Source organism: Triplophysa dalaica, chromosome 15 (assembly GCF_015846415.1).
Source record: "Triplophysa dalaica isolate WHDGS20190420 chromosome 15, ASM1584641v1, whole genome shotgun sequence".
Lineage (NCBI taxonomy): Eukaryota > Metazoa > Chordata > Actinopteri > Cypriniformes > Nemacheilidae > Triplophysa > Triplophysa dalaica.
Window position 1 is genome coordinate 952127 of NC_079556.1, and position 19371 is coordinate 971497.

At 38.5% G+C, this 19371-nt stretch overlaps 1 protein-coding gene across 2 annotated transcripts; it reads left to right on the top strand.

Moving 5' to 3' along the window:
* Positions 1–7512: 7512 nt before the first annotated feature.
* On the top strand, positions 7513–18336 carry LOC130436456 (basic proline-rich protein-like). 2 transcript variants are annotated; one of them, XM_056767101.1, is made up of 12 exons: positions 7513–7942; positions 10411–10689; positions 11320–11916; positions 12705–13292; positions 13433–14020; positions 14161–14643; positions 15206–15303; positions 15428–15481; positions 15869–16247; positions 16447–16503; positions 16659–16799; positions 17028–18336. In XM_056767101.1, the coding sequence occupies exons 1-12, from the start codon at positions 7891–7893 to the stop codon at positions 17168–17170; spliced, it is 3459 nt and encodes a 1152-aa protein (XP_056623079.1). In that variant the 5' UTR covers positions 7513–7890; the 3' UTR covers positions 17171–18336. The 2 variants fall into 2 exon arrangements, with proteins under 2 accessions (XP_056623079.1, XP_056623080.1); XM_056767102.1 differs by lacking the exon at positions 12705–13292 and having other exon boundaries at positions 7516–7942.
* The last annotated feature ends 1035 nt before the right edge of the window (positions 18337–19371 follow it).

Genomic DNA, 19371 nt, shown 5'->3' on the forward strand with positions numbered 1-19371 from the left:
TAATGCAGTGAAACGGATGCGACTGTGACGTGGATCTCCCGGTTTGAAGACGGATCCGATTTGGTGTACCCTGCTAACTGGGAAAGCTAGTGGTTGATATCTAATTGCTTACTTAATATGCCTATTGTTATATTTCGATCAATGCTGCACTAACGTTACCTACAAAATGTAATGTACAAAATCATGTAGTTTATTTTGTATTAAGTGTATGAAAATTTTGGACAGTTTTGTACAAATGGTTTTAACCTGACATCGCTATTTCGCGGGTTGTTTTTAGCTTTCTTATCATTTACGCAGGTAACGTAACGTAACGCTTGAGGAATATCGCAGCGGCCATTTTATATCAGTCGCTCCGAGCACTGATAGGAGGAGGAAAGGTCGGTAAGTTAAGTTTTATACGACGCACCCTTTGCTGTTTTGTACTAAATGTTATTATGTTGGCTTGTTCAATCATTGATTATGATTAACAGTAATTTAAATGCTGAGTTCTATTATCTTATGTCTAGCTTGCCTCCGTATATAAATTAATCATCCTTAATGTTTCCATTAAAGAGAACAGGCACCGCGTTGTAAGTTATATGTCCATACTGCGTGACGTTTGATCCGTTAGTCTGTCGTTAAAAATGTGCCCACATAGATTCATATTATTATAAGTGTTGTATCTCTAATACAATGGGATAACTCCAAGAGAACGAAACTTCGTTATGATCTTTCTTTATTTAGGATCCATCAGGACAGCAAACATGACACTCACAAGTGCCCTCATTACGAGCTCTTCTGCTCTTTTAAACAGTGCTTACAATCCACCTCCCCAATGCATCACCTCCTCCTATTGGACAAACTCCGCACTCACTCTAACATACAACAATAAGAAATAAGTGTCCGCAGCTACAGGTGTTCCTGTCATTACCACATTCGCCATCAGCAAAGCATTATCGATGTGTCAATCGTATGTAGTTATTTATGGATATGATGTCAAAAGCTCATTGTTTGTGGCATATTGCTACTCGGACACTTTCTAAATGAACACTATTGATTTCTGCAGTCATATACAATAATGCTAAACTATTAGCTCGTTATTTCTGACGTCACGCGTGACGTTTAGCCTCTTAATCTGGGTCTAATGGCGGAATCTGTTACTTTATTTACCATCACGTCCTTCTTTAATGAGACACACTTGCCGGTCAAAAGGTGTTTAAATTGTTTTAACTCAAACAAAGTAGTTAGTGTAAACCATCATTGAAATGGCATAATTAAGGGTAGAGTCCAGGCATCCATGAAAAGGTTTACGAAGTTGAGGTGAGAGAGCTGTAATGATACACGGGCATTTTTTGAGATTATCTTTGTTTTTATTCTTTATCTACAGGCTCATTTTGTATGGCAAAATGATAATCAAGGTGCAGTATGAAAACCGTATACATCAAATTACAAGATGCTGATTTTGAAGAATTTGCTTCTTAATGTAAATTTCGCAATAAAAATAACCAGTAACTCCGAATAAGGGTAGACAATCATGTTTAATAATTTTGACAGTGTGTCATGTTATGTTGTCTTTTAATGCCATCATTTAATCAGGGAGATGTTTTCCATCCCTGTGAACAAGATTACCGTGGAAGATGATTCTGGAACTGAGGTGGATGAAACACTGTTAACAGAATTATTCACAGTGAATGGATTTGCTTCGTTGTCAACGATGGACATGACAATGGTAAACAAAAAGACACTTAGTGTTTTATATTGTATTAACCATGGTGCCGCTTTCATATTCATTAACTTGAATTAAATTGATCTCATCTGATTTTAAATTAACTTATGACTTAAGGATGCCTAATGTAAATGGCTTCACTTGAAATAGTTAATTAAAATAGAGTTTATAATGTTTAGTCAGGAAACAACATATTCTACATGAACAAGTTTTAAACATGACTTTGCTCTGTACATTGTTTATATATCTTTTGGTCTTAGATTCAGGCGCATCTCAATCAACCCCATCACTATCCTCATGCAGTGGCAGTTCCCTCTCTGTCTCCGGTGGAAGCATTGAATGAAAAGAGATGAAAAGGCATTACAGAGCTCTGAGCTCTGTAGCCAAAGATGTAAACATATCACTTTAATACAAATAATTCATATGATCTAAATTGTCATTGTATCTGGGAAATATTCTATTTTTTGTTTATTAATTTGTGTAGCAGAAGTTTTGCTTTGTACTGATTTTCACGTATTAATTAATAATCAATTTGACTGATGATAGACTGAGCTGATTCAGGATAGACTGTCCGGCTTTATTGAAAGTATACATTGTAACAGTTGACAATGTAAATCAGTGTCGTAATATTATGTTTAGCTGATGAATCAGATCCTGCAGACAAAACCAGGAGGAACAACAGTAGTTGAAGAATATGAAGAATCTGGGACACTGTCTGACTGTAGAAGTGGCAAATGGTTAATTCTTTCAAATGGTGGACACAGAAGGGTAAGTCCATTGTCGAAGGAAAAGCTCACATTCAAAATGAAAATTCTGTCATTTACTCACCCTCCTGTCATTTCAAACCTGTATGAGAATATTTGCTTTCCATTGACTTTTTTGGTTTTGTGTCCATACAATAGAAGTGAACGGGGGACACCATTTTTTGGCAACCAACATTTTTCAAAATATCATCTTTTGTTTTTTGCAGAAGAAAAAAAATCACACTTAAATATGACAACAGGGTGAGATTTATGTTTGAGACATTAAACCACTAACCGTAAATTACAGAACGTTATAGACTTAAGAGAAACTAAGACAGGCTTTGGTTTCCCAGCCATAGATTTTTCAGATAATATTTCAGATTGTATGGACTTTAAAACCTTTTAAGCACTTTGTTTATGATGTGATGTAGTTGCCAATGAAACCGACATAATTGGAACAATTTTAATTTGAAAGTATGTCAAGAGGTTTAATGCAAAATTGTCAATTTTCCAATTGTTTTCTTTCTGTAGAAGAATTCCTCAACGAAAACTAAAGAAAAATATTCATTGGGCATTGTCGCCTTGTTCCCTGCAATAAAAGATTCCTCTCCAGGAAAGGATATGTAAGAAACTTATTTTATTCAGACATTTTATCTTTATTTCATGCGTATAAAATAAATTAAGGAATGACAAGAGAGTGAATAAATAATAACAGAATTTTCTTTTTTTGTGAACTATCCCTTTATGTGTGGATGTGCTTTAAAATGTACCTGGCCCTTAGGTTTGTTATTTAAGGGGATTTCTGTTTAAATCTGTTTGTCTAGAATCACCCTAGACTGCTTTAAACCCTGACTGGTTTATAAAACTTTGATGAAATTGTTACAAGGGTGTAAAGTTGAATCTCATTATGTCTCTTTCCTTGGGAAGGAACATAACTATGGCAGCCAAAGTGGTTTTGAATTTCTAGCGTGGCATCTCAAAACAATTCAACTTGTGTGGAAAAACGCAGACTGCAGGAGGAGGGGAGCCAAGGCAAGAGAGAAAGCTGTTTCAGATTAGGGATGAATGAGGAGTGTTGCAGAGAGTTGATATCCCTGATGAACACAATTCAAAGCAGTAAACCTTAAGTGATTATTCCATTCCATTCCATTTTCTACCGCTTATCCGAACTACCTCGGGTCACGGGGAGCCTGCGCCTATCTCAGGAGTCATCGGGCATCAAGGCAGGATACACCCTGGATAGAGTGCCAACCCATCGCAGGGCACACACACTCACTCATTCACTCACGCACTCACGCACTACGGACACTTTTTCCAGAGATGCCAATCAACCTACCATGCATGTCTTTGGACCAGGGGAGGAAACCGGAGTACCCGGAGGAAACCCCCGAGGCACGGGGAGAACATGCAAACTCCACACACACAAGTCGGAAGCGGGAATCGAACCCCCAACCCTGGAGGTGTGAGGCGAACGTGCTAACCACCTTAAGTGATTATATGTAATAAAAATGTTCTTTTATTTCTCTGTTGCTACAGATAGCTCAAGACTTTAACCTCCTCTTTGGGGCAGAAACATCTTCCAAACTGCTTCAGAAGTGGCACACATTCTATAAAGAAAAGGTGATTGGAGAAGCAGTGAGTCTTACTACCACCCCAGTGCTTCAAAGTTTGCTGAAGTCTGCCAGAATTCAGTACAATAAGGAATCTTCTGCAGATCACCAAGGTATTCTGTACTTATCCAGATTAGACTATTTCAGTGCAGTTTGTCAAAGGCAGTACTAATGATGACTTGACACAAAAAACTGATAATTTAAGATTGTATTGGACCCAGAAACTTTAAATAAAATGTAATATAAACTTGGCACTTTTCCTTTAGAGTTGGCCAGTGATATGTCATCCTTCCTGCTGCTCCTCCATATTCTACCACCTCAACCTTCTAAAAAAAAAGAAGATCAGTGCAGCTTGTTCCATGGACCATCTAGTTGTGTTTCACAAGGTATGTGCCAAACCACAGTTTGTAATTTAAGTAGGTACCACAGACTAAAGACGTATTACGATGTAAATGAATGACAATTTCTCTATTTAGTCATGTAGGAGCTTAGAAGAACATTTGTAGAGTCAAAAGGGAAAGCGCCAGCCATTCCTCCTTGCCTCTGAAACTCGGAAGCAAGCCATCAGTGTTGCTTTTGTCACTACTACATTGTTATTTAACATGATGCTCATCACATGCCAGGGAGCCACATCATTGGCAGCCTTCGATGAACTGACCAAAGCGCACTTCATTTTTGGTGTAAGCTATGATGATGCTCTCAACAACATGTACACATTCCTGCACACATCAGTCTATGGTGTTGATGTTGATAGCACTAAAGAAAGTCCGAAGGTTAAGGAATTGAGAGCCAAGTTTTTAAACAATGTATAAGTGGTACATTTGCAGATCGTTGTATTGTGCACCTAGTTTGTTAATTCAGAACCTAAATTTTTTCATGGCTTATATCCTGCCAAACGATACATTGTTATTTGTGCCCAGGAAGGATGTTCATTGCAGATTCAAAGTTATAAAGGTTTTAGAAAGCATTTAGATAGTTGTCATAATAATACCGTTGACATGGGCACAAGAAGTGAAATTGTGCAAACACCATTCACCAACAAAGCTCACAAAATGATGACGCTGACATGGACCTAGATGTGATAAATCCGCCTTCATCTGTGTTTAAAGACCAGGCAAAAGAAATGTGTACTTCCATTATAGTGAAGATACAGGACAGTGGTGTCACGAACAATGTTGTGTTATCTGTTGAAAGTAAATAGGAGTATGTTAATGAAGTACATGCCAGTCTTAAAGAACAAGTGCTAAGTGCAATGCTTGTTGACAATTCAAGTATAATCGAAGTTGAAGAAGTCTTCACCAATACCTACAATCCATTTAGTGATTTAAATACAAACTCTAAATGGACTAAGTATTTTAGTGAGAAATAGGGTATTGTTAAACCCATCAAGATTCACAAGATTTGAATCAAAGAGAAACATAGAATCTGGTGTCTATGAGCAGTACCAGTAAATGACACCTTCATTTAGATACCCCTGTTAATAGTCCTGTCGCGGTTAGGAAATTTCCCTTGCGGTAAATATGGGTGGCACAATAGCGGTATTACTGCACCCACCCACCCACTCAGATATACTGGTTGTGTTGTTTCCAGTGGACCTTGTATTAGCAGTATACTTGGGTAATAAATATATAACAGTATGTTAGCTTATACAGTCGAAGTTTGTTAGCATTATTGCTTTTAATATGTGACATTTAAGTGAACAGTTAGCCACTGCTTGCTCACAGCAGCAAAGGTGTAAATCCATACATTACGGTTGTTATTTAGAAGTTATGTGATGCAAACAGCCCCTCCCCCCGTAACGTCACTCAAGCGAATCCATTAGGTTCCCCCAGCAAAAACTACAGTTCTGCTATAGAGTAATTCACAAAATTGTTCAGTTTTTGTTGAAACTGTGAGGTTTTACACATTTTCTATCACCAATGAAGCAGCAATGATGTTCCCTTTTTTTTTTAATGTTGCAGGCATCAAAATTAAAATGAGAAGTTTAAAATCCTATATACTGTAGAGTTGTGGTCAAAAGTTTACAGATTTAACACATAATTATCTACATTACAAAAGTAAGCCAATTCAAGACTTAACACACCTGCACGACTGGTTCCTAATACTGTACGACGTTACCTGAACCATGAGTGAAATTTTTTATGTCTTGTAGTTGTTGATCAACCTGTTGTCTGAAGGATTTTTCTGAAGACCTGTGGACAGTTTAATGGTGTAACTTCTTCACAATCTTTGCTTTTTCAGCATCTTCTGCATTTTTTACCCTTTTTTGACTTTAGGTAGGGTGAGCAGTTTAATTTTTTTTATTTTGTTGAAATAATTAAAAAAAATATATATTTAGTGACGCCTTCCAAAAGCTACAAGAAGTTTGCGGAAGGACAAAAAAGTTTGACAAATTATAATTTTTAGAGTTTGACACCCACCTGACTTTGAATATATTGTGTGGAGCTTCAGGGGATGATTTTATGTTTTGTAATAGTTGTGTATTAGTTTCTCGATATTCCTCAGTGTGAAAAGATTCATCTAAACAATATACAGTCATTAGTGGACAGAGATCAAATATGTGGAAGACACTGAAAAACAAAGGTTGTGGAGGATCTGGAGGATTTCTCAGCAGACCACTGGACAATTGATTAGCTCAGATCAAACAACACTTCAACAGCTATCACAAAAGGTGTCATTAATTGTTAAGATAACATCAAACTGTATTAAGAATCAGGTGTATGTAAACTTTTAAACTGGCTTACTTATATGAATGTAGTTATAATTCATTATAAAATACTTTTTGTAAACATATATTATCTGAAATAGCCAGGCCAATTTTCTTCAATAGATTCAATCTTTAACAGTTTTCAGATTCTGCAATGTAAATTTAAACTCTGGACCACACGGACAGTATGTATGTATGTTAAATGGGATTTGAATAGTTTGCAAGTCATTTCTTTTGTTTTTTATTTACAGTTTGAATGGCAAGATTTTGGTAAATGGTACTGTAAATATTATTTTATGTTTTATTAGAATGAAATATACTGACAATAACTTATCATTGAAACATCCTAATAGACTTTCCAAATGTTCTCATTGTAAGCTTAGTAAATAAGACATGAGCGTTTAATTTATTTGACTTTGTGCAGCAACTATCAAATGAAAGACAAGATGGACAATGCCACTGTTTTCTGTATTGTTTTCTGTATTAATGTAATTGTTTTAATCTGCTTCATAAAGGAAAGAAGGATCAACAGACGAAGCCCTTGAATAAATCAATTTACTGTAATGTGCAATTTTATTATGAATGTATGTTTACATTAAAGTAGTGGACAACACTGATAATTGGTAATTGTTTATTATTTATTTATACATTTGTTCATTCTTTTTCACTCATTCACAAAACATAATCACATGCGTTTACGTTGACGGCCCTAGTTTTAATATATTGTCGTCGAAACGATGTCAATAGGCTTATGTGTGTTACACTACTATTGCATGAACATTACTTAAAGAATTAAATTTAAACTTTTATCTCGGGAAAATATCCTTACCGCTGTATCTATACGACCCGCCATCTTGCTAACAATGTGATTTTTTATATCTCGCGATGTTCAGTGTGATTTGAACAATTACAGGTAACGTCACATCTCGCGCACTCAGCAGAGTCACTCAACTCAATAGAACCCGAGTCGACCAATCAGCAGCTCTTGACTCTTGACTCTTGACTCCTAGTTGAAGTTTCTTCTCAGTGCTGTTTTAACCGAAAGCGACAACGGATCAAACAAAACTTGCTATTAAGTGTTTTCAGACAAGTCCACACAGACAGAGGATCGTTAAACAGCTTCAAATGGCGTCTTCATCTAATCGAGTTTCACCAAACGACATGGAAAGAAATACAGGTGGGTCATTCTCTAACTTAGAAATCATTTAATGTCAGCAAATAAGCACAAGAGCAACATTAAGTGTCTCAATATAGTCTATATTCAGTGTTACATATCTGTTATCTGCAGAGCTTAAACATGAACGGTTTTTTTATCGTCAACTATGTTACGGACAAACAGGGTGTTATAAAAACCATTCAATTCAGTCTTGCACTTGAAATTAAGTGCAATTTAGAAGGCTATTGAGTCTATGTCTACCACACATACAATTGTTATTTAAAATTATTTTCATAATCAACCTTTTTTTAAAGAAAAACATGCAATGCATTTATAACTGTCCTTATGGACAAGGATGTTTTCATCATAAATATCCATTAAAGTTATTTTTGATCATTAAATTTGTTATAGTAAACTCCAACCTATGCAAATAAGTAGAATGCTTAAAAATGTCAGCAACATCAATATTGGCTATTTTATTGAATCATAGTTGACGATGAAAATCACACACTAGTAACCTAGTTGACTGGACATATTGTTAACCATGGACAATATTTTATTCATGAGACAGAATTTAATTAGCAAAGTTGTTTTCGGTGAAAACCTCTTATTTTAAATGTAGAATTATTTAACAGTATAGAAATGCACATAATTCCACAGAGAATACAATGAAATGCACACTAACAAAACTTCCAATTCACAAAGACAGTGACGTAAAATCATCCTTTATGCATTAAAAAGTCTGAAATGATCAAACACTACACACATAAATTCATGGGAAATTGAATATAGAGTGAACAGGAAATAGCTTTAAAATGTCCCCACAAAGCCTACAATCAATATTCAATAAATCAATAAAACAAGCTAATTCTTATGGAATGAATTTAGAGAACTGAACTTCTCAATTATGCATTCAGAATGAAGTGACAAAAATACAAACATCTACATAAAATTTCATGGAGAACCTCCAAGTCAACACTAACTAGTCAATATTTGACAGAATAGGGATTGCTCATAGTAATAGTAATTATATAATCCCAAACAAATCCTTTTGAAGTGTTTATATGCCTTTAGAATTCACTGATAAAATGCAACATACTCTTAGAAATTCATTTCTCAGCTCAATTCAAGTAATTTAACATTTTTTCAAAAAAACTCTAAAAGCTCTTCAACAGAACAGTATGCTGATGCAACAGAGCCTTTAAAACATATTTTTTGTATTCAGTATGCAACGGTGAAACACTGCACACATAACATATAATTTCAGAGAGAATGACTCTAAAGTTGACTCTCTTAGTTGACAATAACTTAGTTGACAATTTCCATATTTCTTCCCCATAACAGAAATGGTGGACCTAGCCTAGCTAACCACATGTCATTTTTTTGAGCAGGTTAATGTAAGAATTCAACACAAAATTGCATTATAGTAAATACAACTTTTTAGCCATGACAATGTACATAACATAGTTGACGGTTAATAATACGGCCGTGGACAATATGCTATTCTACATCAAATATTGAAAAAACTGAGAGAGACTCACCATGGTGTGATTGAAATTACCGCCACAGAGGAAAATGACATCACATGGTGCGGGTCACAGGGTTTCGGGACAAAGCATTTTTGAGTTACTGGGAGAGGTTTTGTTTGTAATATAGTTGACCAACATTTTGTGGACACAAATAAATTTATATATTTTAAGTATTTAAATAAATAAGATATATTTGAAACTATTATTTTCCTTTAATATTAAGACTTTTGTAAAGTATTGCAAAAATAATTTATTTATTTTAATGATTTTAATTGATGTTTTTGGACCCTCAACTTTCTCACATTGTAATCGGACATGGACAAAACTTTACATTTAGAGTCATAATGACACATTTTAAACAAAATGAAGAATATATTGCTCATATTGTCTGTGTGATGTTATTTCATGAAGAAAGTTTACACATAAAATGCAATTTGTTTGAAAAATTATAACATCAGTGGACATGTAATGTACCCTAAATTATAGAATCACCCAGGTACATCGCAAAATAAATAATCTACCTCAAAATATAGATTCAGATAATATGACAAAACGGTTGTTTACTGACTCGAGTACAGCACAACATCAGATTTGTTTTGTTTAGCGAGTGTTTATCTCAAGATTTATCATGTTTGAATGCGTTTTCAAAATCCCTTTTAATGAAAAACATTTTATGTTTCTGTTCAGGTTTAGTTCATTTAATCTTTTAGTGTGTTTTTAAAGGATTAAGTGTCGATGTACAGTACTGCAGTTTCAAGTTATAATGATATAAGAAATGAAGAATATCACATAATTGTCTTATAATTTCTTGTTTAATTAGTATAAGCAATTTTATAGTTAAAAAACTATTCTCGAGTCGTTTCATAGAGAATTATGATTGTTTTAGTGTGTAAGTGAAATTGTAATTTACCACCTTAAAACAGCTTAATTGTGTACGTTTGTCTTTGTTTGATCTTTTAGATCAACAAACAGAGAAGAAGAAGAAAAAGGGTATGCGTGCCAACTTTAAGAAAAGATGGCGGGCTGTGAAGGGCTGCTGCTCTTGCACCCAAAGCAATGACCTGGATCCATCTGAAGAGCCGTATCTACCAGTCTTGAACCCGGTGGTCTTGGTAGACACAGCTGATTGCCCTGGTTGTGACTTGGAGCAAACGCCTCTTGAAGATCCGGTCGATCCTCCGCAAGATTCTGCTGGACTCAAGCAAACCGCTCCAGAAGAACCAGCTGACAACACAGCAGGTCCGTCTAACTGAGAAAATAGCTCCAAATAATTAAAAAGCAAAAAAATGTCATATCAGTAACCAAAGCTCTACTACGCCTTGTGGTGTTTGTCGGACAAAATGGCGGTCAGTCACGGGGGCACATAATATTGGCGTTATGATTGGTCAGATCGCCTATCGATCAAACTGCTTTCGAAGGGTTTATTGCGCCTTAAGTATTTCATCTGAAGCCGCTTAAGCACACTTTGAAAGCACAATTGTAACAATAACCTATAAGTGTAATATCTGTTTCATTAAAAGATTTCACAATATCACTGTACAACATGTCTGTCAAAGTGGGCAGTGTTACGGTTTCTGTTCAGTTCAAATGTGTTCCCTGTACGTTCTAAACACCACAGTAAACTAAACGCTACTGCAATGGCACGAATGTCCAGCTGTTTGAGATATCTGATATGCAACAGATCTAATATTTGACATTTTGGGGGGGGGGGGGGGCTTATTCAAAACATAACTGACAAGGCTTTATTAAATAATCCTTCAGTGCCACAGGGAGTCAGTTTCATTAATTTGATTCTTAGTGATACATTTCTGCTATCTGGTGATAATTTCTTTGATTTTTCTTTACGCTTTCTCTGGTTTTATCTTCTAGAACAACAAACTGAAGGGAAGAAGAAGAAGACGGGTATCCGTGCCCGCTTTAAGAAAGGATGGCAGGCTATGAAGCACTCCTGCACCCCAAACAACAAAGTGGTGCCTTTACCTACACAGCCTGACCTGGATCCATCATGTCCTGTAGATCCTCAGCCAGCTAGTGTAGATCCTCAGCCAGCTTCTGTAGATCCTCAGCCAGCTCCTGTAGATCCTCAGCCAGCTCGAGTAGCTCGAGTAGATCCTCAGCCAGCTCGAGTAGATCCTCAGCCAGCTCGAGTAGATCCTCAGCCAGCTCGAGTAGATCCTCAGCCAGCTCGAGTAGATCCTCAGCCAGCTCGAGTAGATCCTCAGCCAGCTCGAGTAGATCCTCAGCCAGCTCGAGTAGATCCTCAGCCAGCTCGAGTAGATCCTCAGCCAGCTCGAGTAGATCCTCAGCCAGCTCGAGTAGATCCTCAGCCAGCTTCTGTAGATCCTCAGCCAGCTCGTATAGATCCTCAGCCAGCTCGTGTAGATCCTCAGCCAGCTCGTATAGATCCCCAGCCAGCTCGTATAGATCCCCAGCCAGCTCCTGATGATCCAGCGGAAGACAGACCAGGTCTGTCTTACCGTGAGCAAAAAGCTCCGGAGAGAACTGTGTTTACTAATTTGTTTGCTGTGATATATTTCTGGCATCTAAAAATAATTTTTAATGTTTGTTTTTCTCTCTGTTCTTACCTTTAAAACAACACACAGAAGGGAAGAAGAAGAAGGGTATCCGTGCCCGCTTTAAGAAAGGATGGCAGGCTATGAAGCACTCCTGCACCCGAAACAACAAAGTGGTCCCTTTACCTACACAGCCTGACCTGGATCCATCATATCCTGTAGATCCTCAGCCAGCTCGTGTAGTTCCTCAGCCAGCTCGTGTAGATCCTCAGCCAGCTCCTGTAGATCCTCAGCCAGCTCCTGTAGATCCTCAGCCAGCTCCTGTAGATCCTCAGCCAGCTCCTGTAGATCCTCAGCCAGCTCCTGTAGATCCTCAGCCAGCTCCTGTAGATCCTCAGCCAGCTCCTGTAGATCCTCAGCCAGCTCCTGTAGATCCTCAGCCAGCTCCTGTAGATCCTCAGCCAGCTCCTGTAGATCCTCAGCCAGCTCCTGTAGATCCTCAGCCAGCTCCTGTAGATCCTCAGCCAGCTCCTGTAGATCCTCAGCCAGCTCCTGTAGATCCTCAGCCAGCTCCTGTAGATCCAGCTGAAGACACACCAGGTCTGTCTAACCATGAGGAAAAAGCTCCGGAGAGAACTGTGTTTTATTAATTTGTTTGCTGTGATATATTTCTGGCATCTAAAAATCATTTTTACTGTTTATTTTTCTCTCTCTGTTTTTACCTTTTAAAACAACAAACAGAATGGAAGAAGAAGAAGAAGGGTGTCTGTGCCCGCTTTAAGAAAGGATGGCAGGCTATGAAGCACTCCTGCACCCCAAACAACAAAGTGGTGCCTTTACCTACACAGCCTGACCTGGATCCATCATATCCTGTAGATCCCCAGCCAGCTCGTGTAGATCCTCAGCCAGCTTCTGTAGATCCTCAGCCAGCTTCTTTAGATCCTCAGCCAGCTTCTGTAGATCCTCAGCCAGCTTCTGTAGATCCTCAACCAGCTCGTGTAGATCCTCAGCCAGCTCGTGTAGATCCTCAGCCAGCTCGTGTAGATCCTCAGCCAGCTTGTGTAGATCCTCAGCCAGCTCGTGTAGATCCTCAGCCAGCTCGTGTAGATCCTCAGCCTGCTCGTGTAGATCCTCAGCCAGCTCGTGTAGATCCTCAGCCAGCTCGTGTAGATCCTCAGCCAGCTTGTGTAGATCCTCAGCCAGATCCTCAGCCAGCTTGTGTAGATCCTCAGCCAGCTCGTGTAGATCCTCAGCCAGCTCGTGTAGATCCTCAGCCAGCTCGTGTAGATCCTCAGCCAGCTCCTGAAGATCAAGCTGAAGACAGACCAGGTCTGTCTAACCATGAGCAAAAAGCTCGGGAGAGAACTGTGCTTTATTAATTTGTTTGCTGTGATATATTTCTGGCATCTAAAAATAATTTTTACTGTTTGTTTTTCTCTCTGTTTTTACCTTTTAAAACAACAAAACAGAATGGAAGAAGAAGAAGAAGGGTGTCCGTGCCCGCTTTAAGAAAGGATGGCAGGCTATGAAGCACTCCTGCACCCGAAACAACAAAGTGGTCCCTTTACCTACACAGCCTGACCTGGATCCATCATATCCTGTAGATCCCCAGCCAGCTCGTGTAGATCCTCAGCCAGCTTCTGTAGATCCTCAGCCAGCTTCTTTAGATCCTCAGCCAGCTTCTGTAGATCCTCAGCCAGCTTCTGTAGATCCTCAACCAGCTCGTGTAGATCCTCAGCCAGCTCGTGTAGATCCTCAGCCAGCTCGTGTAGATCCTCAGCCAGCTTGTGTAGATCCTCAGCCAGCTCGTGTAGATCCTCAGCCAGCTCGTGTAGATCCTCAGCCTGCTCGTGTAGATCCTCAGCCAGCTCGTGTAGATCCTCAGCCAGCTCGTGTAGATCCTCAGCCAGCTTGTGTAGATCCTCAGCCAGATCCTCAGCCAGCTTGTGTAGATCCTCAGCCAGCTCGTGTAGATCCTCAGCCAGCTCGTGTAGATCCTCAGCCAGCTCGTGTAGATCCTCAGCCAGCTCCTGAAGATCAAGCTGAAGACAGACCAGGTCTGTCTAACCATGAGCAAAAAGCTCGGGAGAGAACTGTGCTTTATTAATTTGTTTGCTGTGATATATTTCTGGCATCTAAAAATAATTTTTACTGTTTGTTTTTCTCTCTGTTTTTACCTTTTAAAACAACAAAACAGAATGGAAGAAGAAGAAGAAGGGTGTCCGTGCCCGCTTTAAGAAAGGATGGCAGGCTATGAAGCACTCCTGCACCCGAAACAACAAAGTGGTCCCTTTACCTACACAGCCTGACCTGGATCCATCATATCCTGTAGATCCTCAGCCAGCTCCTGTAGACCCTCAGCCAGCTCCTGTAGATCCTCAGCCAGCTCCTGTAGATCCTCAGCCAGCTCCTGTAGACCCTCAGCCAGCTCCTGTAGATCCTCAGCCAGCTCCTGTAGACCCTCAGCCAGCTCCTGAAGATCCTCAGCCTGGAAATCCTAAACCTTATTGCCCATATAGCTTTGATTTTACTGAACTAATAGAGGAATTCTATCGTAGTTTATCTGATTATGATCCATATGTTCAGAGATTACTCAGAATTTTTCCACCATATGATCCTCCCCGATTTCCCGCTACATGGTATTCTGATCAAGAGTTTCTTCTTGAATTGGAAAAATTCGGTGAGTATACTGCCATTATGTTTAGGTTAACTTTCATTCTGTCCTTCTTTTCATTGTCAGCTTCACTGAAACACCTTCTATTATGTTATAGGACCGGGTAAAAAATATCACTTCTTGGATTATAATCAATCTTAAATTAAATGGAACAAAATCAATTTGGAAACTAACTGTTGGAAAAATAGGGAACCGATTTGGAATGGAAATTGATCAGAATTGAAACACTTTAAATAAGAATCGAACCGAATTGCCAAATTGGATGCAATACCCAGCCCTATTATTAAATATTGAATTAATGTCAAGTGTTATTCTGATCAAATGAATTGTCTTTTGATGACCCTGATATCCTTTCGAAAGAAATATTTGGTTTTCTTTTTGATTGTCCTGCTGTTACACTTAAACACCTTTTCATTCTGTTGAATCACATTGGATGTACTAAACCCCGCTCCATTACACGTGCATGTTTTAAAAGAATACGTTTGTTTGATTGTTTCTTACAACATCACATCTCTTGGAGTTTGTGCGACTCAATCACATGTGTTCCTTATGCATTGTTTGTTTTTAGAAGCGTTTTCAGCCCTTTATGATTTGGGAAAGAACTGTCTAGGAAAAGGACACCGCGGCATTGTGTATCAGGGGACTCGCAAGTCCGATGGCCTGAAGGTACCTTTGCCCTATTCATCAAACATTTTCATCCTTGTGTCTCAACATATAGACGTGTTGATTGTTTTTATCCAGACATGTTGATGTACTGTTGTAAAGCTGTTGTGAAAATTTCTCTTTGCAGGTCGCCATCAAATTTATGTCCAAGTTGACCCACTGGGACAGATTTCTTCATGTTGTGAGTCATATTTAATTTTTTTAATGTGAAGTGGGGTCCAAAAATTTTAAAGAATCTGCTGTATAGGTTACAAATCAATCAAGCTAATTTGAAGTGATTGCCGTTGATTTCTGTCTGTAGTTGAGCACATGAGCTGGACATGAAACATCAGGTTTTGTGCACACATTAAAAGAGGCACATAAAAAATACTGAGACATTCATACACATCCTTCATACTCTAATTGTTATGCTAATAAATTAATTAATTTCAAAAATAGTTCATAAGAACTTCATTTCTCATTGAAGTTTCAGATTTTTAGACCCCACTGCATCACTGCAACACAAATGATCCGTGGAAATTGAAAAGTCGGCTACCGTCTGCTAATCTTTTTGACCTTTTTTCACCAGCCTGGATATGAAGAGCCTCTCATCGCAGAAGTGGCTGTAAATCTGATGCTACAGAAACCAGAGAGTTGCCCCAACATTGTGGATCTGTTGGACTGGTTTGAAGAGGACATCCTCTACATCCTCGTTCTAGAATATCCATATCCCTGTTTGAGCTTGAAAAATTTCCTTGAAGTTGAACGTCTGTCTGAAGATCAGGCACGTCCTCTCATGCGTCAAGCAGTAAACGCAGCTCAACACTGCATCGACCACGACGTCTGCCATGGTAGCTTGGCGACGAGAAACATCGTGATCAATATACAGACCATGACGCTCATGTTCATAGACTTTGGACGTGGCCATCTTGCCTCAACTTGGGGCAAACCAGATTCTGAACACCCCGGTGAGTTGAGTTTCTGTGTTGCCGATGTAATGACCCTAGCACAAACATTGTAGCCAACCCAAAATGATTTTCCCCTGAACAGCACTCTGTCAGAATTTACTGTAATGGATTGATGACCAAAGACTTTGACTTGAATGATTTTTGCCAGTGAAATGTTTGCTCACTTCTTGTTTGTGTTCCATGACGCTCATATTGATAGAACCTGTACATGGCATTCCTGCCCCAACTTGGGTCGAACCAAGCGGTGAAAGCTGGGGTGAGTACTGACCGATGTAATGACCCTTGTACAAACATTGAGGCCAACCCAAAATGAGTTTCCCCCCAACAGCAGTACTGGATTGATGGTGTTATGCTTTGACTTGAATGGTTTTTACCTGTGTAATGTTTGCTCACTTCATGCTTGTGCTCCAGGTCGAGGTCATGCGGTTGCCCATATGGTCTCTAGTTTGGGTAAACTGCTCCTGTGTATGATGGGTGGATATTGGGCGAGTCTTGAAGACACTTCTGTTACAAGAGACAGCCCTGAGCTCACACGACTTGGTTTAACTGAAGGTAAGAGACCACCACTATCCTTGTAAAATGCAAAGCAAGATTCTGTTCATTCACTGGTAGATGTCTCACCAAATGCAACTTCCTAAATATAAGTTGAAAGAAAACAGGATATTTATTTTAAAAATGTGATAACAATAGCTACTGAAATATGTAGTTTCATTTATGTTTGACAGTGAGTTTACAAAGAACATATGTGACTAATCCTCTCGTTAACACTTCTTCTCACAGAATGCCTTGACTTGATCAATCGGTCCGGGATCGCTTCACCACCCGACAGGCCAACATTAGAGGAGTTCTTAGACCACGAGTGGTTCAAGCAGGGCTCAAGGTCAAAAGAAGACGGGTGTCTGACTCGTGTCTGTTCATCCTGAGTTGTATAAAGAAGACGGGTGTCTGAATCGGGTCTGCGCATTAGGCCAACATTAGAGGAGTTCATAGACCATGAGTGGTTAAAGGTCAAGAGTATCTTACATCTTTCCTCTAGTTCAGTCAGTGATATTAGCATAGCTGGTGGTCTTTTTAGCTGGTTGATTTTTTTCACTTTTTATTTTTTCGGTTTACATTTTCTCTATTCAGGAATACAGTAAACTTTTTGGCTATATAAAAATACTTTAGTTTATGAGAAAATGCTCATGTGCATCACACGTTGTATAAAGAAGACAGATGTCTGACTCGTGTCTGAGCATTAGGCCAACATTAGAGGAGTTCCTAGACCATGAGTGGTTAAAGCAGGGCTCAAGGTCAAAAGAAGACGGGTGTCTGACTCGTGTCTGTTCATCCTGCGTTGTATAAAGAAGACGGGTGTCTGAATCGGGTCTGCGCATTAGGCCAACATTAGAGGAGTTCATAGACCATGAGTGGTTAAAGGTCAAGAGTATCTTACATCTTTCCTCTAGTTCAGTAAGTGATATTAGCATAGCTGGTGGTCTTTTTAGCTGGTTGATTTTTTTTCACTTTTTATTTTTTCGGTTTACATTTTCTCTATTCAGGAATACAGTAAACTTTTTGGCTATATAAAAATACTTTAGTTTATGAGAAAATGCTCATGTGCATCACACGTTGTATAAAGAAGACAGATGTCTGACTCGTGTCTGAGCATTAGGCCAACATTAGAGGAGTTCCTAGACCATGAGTGGTTAAAGCAGGGCTCAAGGTCAAAAGAAGACGGGTGTCTGACTCGTGTCTGTTCATCCTGCGTTGTATAAAGAAGACGGGTGTCTGAATCGGGTCTGCGCATTAGGCCAACATTAGAGGAGTTCATAGACCATGAGTGGTTAAAGGTCAAGAGTATCTTACATCTTTCCTCTAGTTCAGTCAGTGATATTAGCATAGCTGGTGGTCTTTTTAGCTGGTTGATTTTTTTCACTTTTTATTTTTTCGGTTTACATTTTCTCTATTCAGGAATACAGTAAACTTTTTGGCTATATAAAAATACTTTAGTTTATGAGAAAATGCTCATGTGCATCACACGTTGTGTCTGTTCATCCTGCGTTGAATAAAGAAGACGTACGCGTTTCAAAGTGACAACATAAACAGACTTTACTGTGTATGCGTGCGTTCATGGACTCCCAAACAATAGAGTTTACTGTAGATGATTTCTGATGACAAGAAACCGAGAAGAAGCGTTACTTGGCTAAATTTGTGTCTCCAATATTTTGAATGTATACTGTGATACCAAGCGCAACGGCTAGATGTCAGTGTACCGTACGCTTTCCTTAAATGTTACTACACTACAGGACACATTCAACAAATTGTTTGTGCAATAAATCGTTATATTTAGAGCGTTAAAGGAGTAGTTCACTTATTTTTAAATAAATGTTAAAGATAATTTACTCACCCCCCTGTCATCCAAGTTTTTGTTTCTTTAGTGGAAAAGAAATTATGTGAAAAATTATGTATTTTGTGAAGTCATGAACGCTCATCGCAGAACAGAGCAAGGTGAGCATTTGTGTTTATAATGCGTAAACATTTTTTATAAAATGAGCGATGGTTTCACTAGATGAGACCTGCATTGATGGTCTGATGTGATTTAAAGTCCTTTAAACGCTTGAAGGTGAAATGAAAGTTTCAGTGAAGCTTCAGAGTCCATTGAAGTCACTTTATGGAGAAAATCCTGGAATGTTTTAATCAAAAACCTTCATTTCTTTTCCACTAAAGAATCAAACACATCAACATCTTGGATGAGATGGGGGTGAGTAAATGAACGTGAACATTGATTTTGAAAGTGAACTACTCCTTTAAAGTAGGATATAATTATTTTTCAGATTAATGCATTCAAATATTTAATGAACACCGCATCAGTTTATTTTGTCATCCATTGTCTAGCGTTACATTATATTATTACGCTCATATACATGTTAAGCCTTTAAACCATTTAAGTGTGATTTGAAACCGTTGCTTTGGCTCAATATAGATGGGTGTTATAGATGGATGACTGCGTCAGTGAATGTCTGTCAGACAGTGCACATCAGTATTAAGTTCTCTTTTGTGCTTAAATGAACAAAAACACCAGTTTAGCATTTTCGTGAGCACAGATTTCAACATGTTAAATAGAATTCAAAAAGATTGTAAA